We start from the raw sequence: 9,039 nt of genomic DNA, 5'->3' as shown, positions 1-9,039 counted from the left end.
ATTTCAAATTCCTTGGATTTGGAGATGGACAATTTCTATCGATAAAGACAAGCTAGGAATTCCTCTGCTACAAAGGAATTTCTTCTATAAATGGTGGACGAAGATGAGTTCTGAAGATATTCAGAAGATAGAATCCAACGTCAAGATGGTAATAAACCATGATGAAAAACAAATCCCTGATGGACAAAGTTCACAACAGACTCCAATGGAGGACCTGAAAACTTATTTTCAGAAAAAGTTCCCTAATGAATCAGATCAAAAGATCATGAAGAGGGTTTTAGACCATATGAAGAATCAATTCTTCAGTACATTTTCATTTCCTAATGAAGATCAGTCAATGAAAACGGCGTCATCACCAGGATCAATGGATTCTAATAATTCTTTTAATGTTTTAGCAGGTGAATCTCAGGAAGAAGAATATACTCCTACTCCTGAAGATTTCTGGGATGGTCTAATTGCATCCCTTACAACTTCAAATTTTAAGGGGAAAGGAAAGGATCCAGAATTATAATGATACCTTTTGCCAGAGAATTCAAAGAGATAAAGAGATTAGACTGGGAAATTCTCAGAATTAATGCTGAAAAGAATAATATCTATAAAAAATACAGTCAAGCCACCCCAGAGGAAAAGGCTAAAAGAACAGTCAGAGAAATCCAAGAAGATTTCGAAAATTATAAGAGTCATTACCTCAATCTAAGGAATATTAAACTCTTGAGAGATTTCGTAGACGATCGAATTCTAGAAGGAAAAAATATCACAGGGTAAAAATTATTCCCAGCTAGATGAAGACCTCAATCCAAAATCATCAAAGATTTCAGCCAGCAATAATACTTGCTTTATTAAAGTTGTTTGTTTCTTTGTACAAAGTGAACATTATGAGATGTGACGATGGGGCCCAAAGTAGCACCCGGCATCAAATATTGTCTACTTTTTTAAAAGTTATTTGTTTTCTTTTTACTTTTGTAAAAGTTGTTTGTTTGTATTTGTTTGTAACGAATCCAATGAAGGGTTCTTTTCTCCCTATATAAAGGGATTTATGTAATTCTGCAAAGGGGACGGCGAAAACGGAATAAAAGTTTTCCTTTCTCTTCTCTCTTACTCATGTGCTGAGATTCTTTCAAACATTCTTAAACTCATAATCTATATTGCTATTTTATCATAATTTATATTGCTGAGTAGCTGCTGCGTATTTGGTATCAGAGCCAGGTTGGAAGAAAGGTACATAATCTTTCAAACTATTTACATTATATTAATGAATAGCTAAACTGCAGTTGTGGTTAGTAAGATTGAAAAATTTGAAATGCTTTTAATGTCTTCCTGAAAGTATCATCTTTTTAAAGCCGTTAAGAAGAAAAGGCGATTTGTTTGATGAGAAATATTGGAATGTTTTTGCTAAAAGTATTTTATTCATCTTTGTTTTCGTTGGATTTTTTCCTGTCTATCCCGTTAGGTTGATAGTGAAAACAAAGATAACCAAAAAGATTTAAATTTTATGTTTTTCTTAATAAGTCTTGATTCTAGATACAGTTAGCTTACTACCACAACGCTTTTAGTTTTTGGGATATATGTCTCAAGGTGACTGGGATGATAATGATCATCAAAATGATTCTGTAAAAAATGCAGAATTAATTGAATATCCAAAGAATTTGGATAAACTAAACAAGTGGGTAATACCCTCAGTAGCTCCTAATAAGATCTATGAAATAGGATTTCTAGATCTAAAAGCAAGATTTGCTATTAAGACTTTAGAACAAACTATCAGAATATCTGATAGTTCTCAGACGATTAGGTTATTAACTAAAAAGGATTTAGCTCCTTTTAAACAACACAGATTTATCCATATTGGATTAATCCAAGTAGCTTTTAAGCCTCTAACACTGTTAGGAGTAAACTCTAGTATTATGGCATACATAAGAGATGGTAGATGTAGAGACTTTAAACCCTCTCTAGCTGCTTTAATAGAAACCAGCCTATGCCACGGACCCGTCTATTTTGACGTATCTCCAAACTTAACCCTATCTTTAACAGATAGTAATTTGTTAGATGCTATGCAACTATCAATTCATACTAGTGGTTATAATTTTAAACCAGGTAGTGAAATAATAGCTATATGCTATAGAGTATACTATAAGGTTCTACAAACTTTGAACCCTAATATCAATAAAAAGATATTAGCCCCTCCAGGAACTACAACTGTGGTTCAAACTAATTTGTCAACTTCAAACATAGCCACTAATAGATTGATTAAGTGGAATGAAATCAATTTCCCTGAGACTTGGAATCTTCCTCAAGAATTAGAACCCAAGCCGATAATAAATCAAGAAATAGATCAAATTGTTGAGACATAAGAAGGAGATGTCGAAGTAAGATTTAGTTCTCAAAGAATATTAAGACTTCCTAGGACCACATCCTCTAGGTACTCCACTCACTCTACTCCTAGTGAGTACTATTCGGTCCCTAACGAATCAGCTAGGGCTTCCACTTCTCAAATAAGAGAAGAAACAGGATCTGTAGAAACAATAAGAATAAGTCAAAATAAAATTCCAGAAGGAATTTATAATCAGAGTAGACAGTCGCCTACTCAATCTGAAATGAGCTTCCATTTAAATGATTAATTTAAACCCAGGAAGTGAGTTTAGAAAAATTCTTAATAGAGAATTTCTAGGAGAAGATAATAAACAATTTAGGGATTGGTATTTTAATAAATACAATCCTGAAGAATTAAAAAATTTTAAAAATCAATATTATGATTATATGACAAAAACTAATGATATTATATTTTTTGTCAGATGGTTTATTAATAATTATATTAATAACCTTAAAGGTGAAATATTAGTCTTACAAAAAACTTGGAAGACTAATCAAGGAGAAACCATATCTAGGTTTCCTCCAGAAAGAACAATTTTTTTAAATACTAATACTGAGGCTACAGCCTATTTAAATTTGCAAAAGGTTGAGAATGCTCAAGTGACCCTAAAAGAATTAAATTCGATTATTAGGTCACAAAACTATACTAATAAGTATTTGAATTGCTTAGGAGATCAGTTAATCTCTGTTGAGCAAGAAGTTTGTAATCTTCAAAAACTCATTAAGACTCAAATTGAGCAACAAAAATTAATCTTAGAAAAGATTAGTAAAACTGAGGAGAAGAAAGAAGAGTCATGTTCTTCGAAAGAAGAAACTCCCATGATTCAACCTCCTGTTTCCATACAAGGATTTAAGATGGAAACAAATCAAGATAATTTTGTTCAAATTCTTGAACAAAAACTCAAAGAAATGAGTCTTAGAACTGTTTCTGAAGAGGAACAGTCAGAAGTAGAATCTTCTAATGAAACAGAAGCCTCCGAGAATGACAGCCAAATAGGCGATGTCAATCAATTAATTAAAATGTTTGGAAATCAGAATTTAAATTATGAAAGTATAAATCCAAATTATATATATATATATATAGGGTAACGGTCCACAGAAGCCGGCTGCTGTGGACGCGTTAAATAACAATCAGTTTCTGGACCGTTGGATGCATATCCAGCGGCCAGGATTATATTAAAATTTTAATATGTCCAGCGCTTTATTAGCGCTGGACGGGGGAATCCCCATCCAGCGCTAAAAAAGCGCTGGACATGGGAATCCTTGTCCAGCGCTAAAAAAGCGCTGGACATATTAAAATTTTAGTATGATCCTGGCCGCTGGATATGCATCCAACGGCCAGGAAAATGGATGTTGGTTAACCAGTCCCTGGCATACGGCTGCCAGGGACCTGGTCCCATATATATATATATATATATATATATATATAGAGTACTACTCCAATAGAAACCAAATTAGCCTAAAAACTAAAAACCAGTTTTTGGACAGTTTTTTATCACTATTTTTAACTACAGAACTCACTAATTTATATATAGCATATCTCGCGAATATAAATATATATATACACATATATGCAATGTATATGACCATCATCTTCACCCAAATCGTAATAATGGACCTCTTACCACTATTACCGAACGTTTCTATGACTTGCCACCATTGTCTATCATCACCAATAGTCACATACACTTTCCATCATAACTTACAAAACTAACGACTACTTACTATCATCATACAACTTCTCTTGCGGCTTCCTACCACCAAGAACCTTCCTACGGATGAAATTAATCATTTATAATCGATTATCAATAATTTAGATAAGTAGATTTTCTCAATTTTGATAATAAAAATCGCTTTTTACATAATGTATAAAAACAGTGATTAGTGCAGTATAAATTAGTGATACCCGTAGTTATAAATAGTGGTAGGGAAACTGGTTTCTAGTTTTTATTTTAAGAGTGGTTTCTATTTGATCATGTATATATATATATATATATTAAAATCATTGTTAAATAATATAAATTGGTTTTACATTCTTATGGAATTTTAATAAATAATCATTGACAAACGATTAGTATGATCATAATTTTAATGGGATTCTAATGCAAATAATGGATCCTAGTGTAGTAGGATTCCATTATACTCCCTCTGTCTCATTTTATGTGAGCTACTTTTCTTTTTTGGATGTCCCAAAAAGAACGACCCTTCCATTTATGGCATCTATTTAAAATTATTACAACCACATATTCATAAACTACCCTCATTTAATACCCACTACCTCTTTTTATGTGGCTAAGATTAAGTCAACCATTCATTTCTTAAAAACCGTGCTAGTCAAACTGGCTCATACAAATTGGGATGGAGGGAGTACTACTGTACTTTGTAATTCTAATAAAATATTGATTGTGTGTTATGTGAAAATTTATCAAAATGTGATGTTATAATCTAATTAATATTACCTTATAACCCCCTGACAAAAAAAATAAAAAAAATTACCTTATAACCTATGTGATGCTCACATCAGCTTTAATTTTTTATATATTATAATAATTAAAATTATTTTAATGAATTTTAAAGATCAACAATTAATTATAATTTAACTAAATTAAAATAAACATAATAAAATATGATATTTGTATGTTTGAACTAATGATGTGAGTGTTAACTTTTTAATATGTTGTCGACGGGATTCGGACCTTAAATCTTTAGTAACATATTAGATATTAAGATATTGAATTTTATTTTATATCTATTTGGACTCAGAGATCTGACGGCTATAACTTGCCTTACCAAACTACTAACCAACCAACCATCCATCCTTTCATTTTTTCGGCTTTAACCATATACTATTTGAAAACTTATTAGGCCCAGAGTACCAAATCGATGACAGTTTGGCTTCAATAGTATAATATAGATAGTGACCGCCTTTCATATACCTAAATTTGTTTATAGATATAGGAAGCACAAGTCTTCTCCCCATTAAGCTAGTTTGTGTATGGGATCATACACAAACTAAAGCAGTGTAGTAAAGAAATCACTATAATCAGTTGAGAGGAGACTGGTGTACAGTTTCTTGTTATAATGTTTCGCTGTACCATCTAGTGTATATTGTTACCTTGTATATCAGAGGATGCTTATAAAAATCAAAGTACATGACATTAATGACTTTTTTTAGTCATGTTCCCTCTTGATTACATCTCTTACTCGTAATTCCAAGTTGACCGCATCAACGCTCCTGTATATATGTAGTCGTTACTGCAATCGAAAGAGTTTCTACTCTTTTTTACTGCTGGAGCTTGTTCTGAACATCTGATTTGGCAGGGAGACAAGAACATAATCAAATTTGAGGGTGATCACAACTCACCTCGCCCTCAGTTTTATTTTGACTCTGTCAATATATTTTTCCACAATATCTTACAACCTCCAGAGGATGAAGTTGGAGCAGCCTTTTCATATACATCTGATGATTATTTTGGCAAGGTAGTGAAAACTTGAAGTTTCTGTTTGTCAATTTTCATTTCTAGAAGAAATGCCAAAGATATCGCCGAGCTAGAAGTATAATGATGAACTTCTGCTTGTACAGGGTAGTTGGAATGCCATCCATGATTTGGAATATGCACATGACTTTTTAGCTGTACCCCCAGGCATGAAATGAGGACTCTTATCCTTGTTTTAATCAAGACATCTTATCATTAGAAGAATATTCTAGTTATTGTTCAGTCTTTGTTTGCAGCTCCAGTAGCAAGTAGTACTGAAGATGCCATCAATCAACTAAGATCCAAAAGACCTATGAGCAAAATGGAGGTCAGTATTGATTGCTTTTTTTGTGATCTAAAAAAGTTGAAATTAAAGCGTACACTTGATGTTTTGATCGAACAAGTTCTTTATGTGTTGACATGAAACAATGTTAAATTTCTGAGGCAAATAACAGTGGACAATTTCAGTATATAAAGACATTAAGATAATAGGTTTTGATTTTTTGCCACTGCCCACTAGAGAATCTTTTCGATTCATCCTTTGAATTTCTCCTTCTCTTCACCTTGAAAGATTCTGTATGAAGTTTGGTGGTGGTTTAATGATTGTTTGATATTGAACCTTATATTCTTTTCTCCTCAAATTTTTTCAGGTACCATGTGATATTGCATCCAAAGATAAACAATCTGCAGCTCAGGTATCCCCTTGTATTATACTCGTTTCATCTTAATACTTTAGATCTCTTTTTTCTTACTGTCTTGGCAGTTCATTTGTTCCTTAAGTTTGAGATCCTTGTAGCTTTGAAAGTTGTTAAGATTTCTCCTGTAGTTCATTGATATATAGTCAAATATAATATGAATAAACATAATCCTTATTCCTTGAGCTTTTTATGGCATGCTGCTATGTCATTAGTACTTTTTTATGGATTATCAAGTAATATTAAGGAAATGAAGAAACTTTGGGGTTTATATTGATTTTGGGAAAATATAATTACAACACTACATTCTAGAGGTGGTGGTCTTCAGAGGGCAAATTCTCTTGGGAAAAAATCTAGGTCCCCCATTTCCAAGTCTCCTTCCTTGTGTGTGTGTGGGTGTGCATTTACTAAAACTCCCCACTACTAGTCAGCATATACTACTTTTCCTTTTCTACCCTTGTCTTCAAGTCAATTGTTTCCCCGCCGAAGTTCTCGTCTTGCCCTGATTCCCCACGTCTTGCACTGCAAGGATCTGTTGTGATATATCTATGTTTAACTTGGTTCTTTAGTATTAGCTGTAATCATGTTTGGGTAGAATATTATTATTTGCTAGAAGAGATTTTACCCGCATTTTATCCATGATGTAGGAAGAAGGGTCTGGAACTCAGCGCAGCTCAACATCCTCTAAGATGATAAATTTTGAACTCTCAAATGGTCACCTTAATGGACCTCATGTGCCAGTTTCAGTAGACGACGATGATTACCTTGAATACTCATTTGATGACATGCCAGATATCCCAAGCAATGTGGATGAAGAAGAAAGGGTAAAGTTTCTGCTTAATTAAATCTGTTCAGTTCTATCAATTTTAGAAATCTGACTTTACAATCTTATGGAAATTTTCAGATGTTCATGGAAGCGATAATCGAGTCTTTAAAAGACCTAGAGATGAGACAGCCTCAGAGTGATGAACAGCAATCCAGTGTCAGCAACAAACCTTCTTTACCGTCTGGAAGAGATGACACCACTGCAGAATCTCCTACGGCCAACACTTCATCTCCCACTGTCAATTATATAACATCCGAACTTCAGTCTCCTGATTCTAGCACATCATCTTATCAAACTCCAGTAAACCAGGAGTCAATGGAATTAGTGAGTACTGGAGGTTCTGCTCGTAGTGATAACGTAACGAGCTTTCAGACCTCTTCCGAGACTGATGGAACAAAAGCGACTGTGACAGTCGTTAAAAACCCAGCAAACAATATCATGGATGGCTTGTTACGTCGTTGGGATCTCAATTTTTTCAAAAGCCGATGACGGCAGATGGTTCTAATATTATTCTTTCACACGTAAAGGCTGTCTTCACTCTTTACTTCTGATAAAGAGCTTTCAGGTATGTAGTGTCGTGAAATAGTTTGTGGGGTAAAAAGAAAAGGAAAGGAAACAAGAAAGTTGTTGTATATGTCTGTTGAAGTGGGTAACTGGGTATCGTAGTCATATCAAAATGATTTACGAGTCAAAAAATTTGTTGAAAATTGTAACTTGTAGATTCAATGTTGCAGTTATAGTTGTGAACTTAACACCCTGTGGGAAAGATAGGAAGTGAAAATCTGGGGGCTAGGAAATTTCCCTGTAAATTACATTGGTTCTTAACTAGTGTGCTTAGTTTGAAAGATATGTAAAGTGTGAACAGTAAGCGTTCATGTTTTCAATATTTGTTCTATTTGGTGGCTAGAAGATATTTTGGGCATTATGTATAAAAGTGCCTGGCCCTCTGGGTCTAGCTGATGGGTGTAAATTTTTATGTGTTGAGTTTGCTATCTTGATCCAAGGTGCAGTCAAAAATTAATTTATCTGTGAATTCTCGTAAATTAATTTAGCTAATACAAGGAAGTCTTATTTTATCAGATTTTGTCTTAAACTACCTTTATTAGGATTTCTTTTGCTGAATTTGTGTTCATGATAGTTTGGATACAATGTTGTGTTTGGTTTGAATGAATGAAAATGGAGGAAATGGAATGAAATTTGAACTATAATTAGTTAAATGTTTAAGAATTTCATTTCATTCTTACCTCAAGTAAAGTTTAAATCCTCTATTTTGTGAAAGAATACTCCATTCATTTCATTCTATTCTCTTGTGCTCATTTCAACCAAACACAACATAAGACTCATGCAGTCATGCTTACTCACGCTTGAGGCTTGTTTGTTTTTCAAAGTTACTTTGAAGATATAATTTCTGTTAAGAATACATTAATATATTATTCGCACACAATAAAGGAACTAACGTATTTTTGGGACTGAAAACGAATTTGAGTAATTCGGGTTTAAACTTGAATCCGACTTGTTAAAAGTAGGGCTGTTTAACGAACCGAGCTGTTCGCGAACAAGCTCGAGCTCGGCTCGTTAAGAGCTCGTTCGGCTCGGCTCGTTAAGTTAACGAGCTCGAGCTCGAACACAAAAAATTGTTCGTTAAGTAAACGAGCTCGAGCCGAGCTTTTAGTAA

General features: G+C 33.5%; 1 protein-coding gene across 1 annotated transcript in view; it reads left to right on the top strand.

Annotated features, from left to right (window-relative positions):
* Nucleotides 1-8,443, top strand: part of LOC108221581 (uncharacterized) — a 23,703-nt gene extending 15,260 nt beyond the window's left edge. The window contains exons 9-14 of the mRNA XM_064081406.1: nt 5,689-5,847; nt 5,951-6,011; nt 6,101-6,171; nt 6,494-6,538; nt 7,186-7,362; nt 7,443-8,443. Coding sequence (XP_063937476.1) covers nt 5,689-5,847; nt 5,951-6,011; nt 6,101-6,171; nt 6,494-6,538; nt 7,186-7,362; nt 7,443-7,853 — 924 coding nt within the window. The 3' untranslated portion in view covers nt 7,854-8,443. The remainder of the gene's footprint in view (nt 1-5,688; nt 5,848-5,950; nt 6,012-6,100; nt 6,172-6,493; nt 6,539-7,185; nt 7,363-7,442) is intronic.
* The last annotated feature ends 596 nt before the right edge of the window (nt 8,444-9,039 follow it).

Source organism: Daucus carota, chromosome 1, assembly GCF_001625215.2.
Source record: "Daucus carota subsp. sativus chromosome 1, DH1 v3.0, whole genome shotgun sequence".
Classification (NCBI taxonomy): domain Eukaryota; kingdom Viridiplantae; phylum Streptophyta; class Magnoliopsida; order Apiales; family Apiaceae; genus Daucus; species Daucus carota.
Note: the sequence above shows the minus strand (reverse complement) of the source record. Positions and strands in the feature narration are given on the sequence as shown.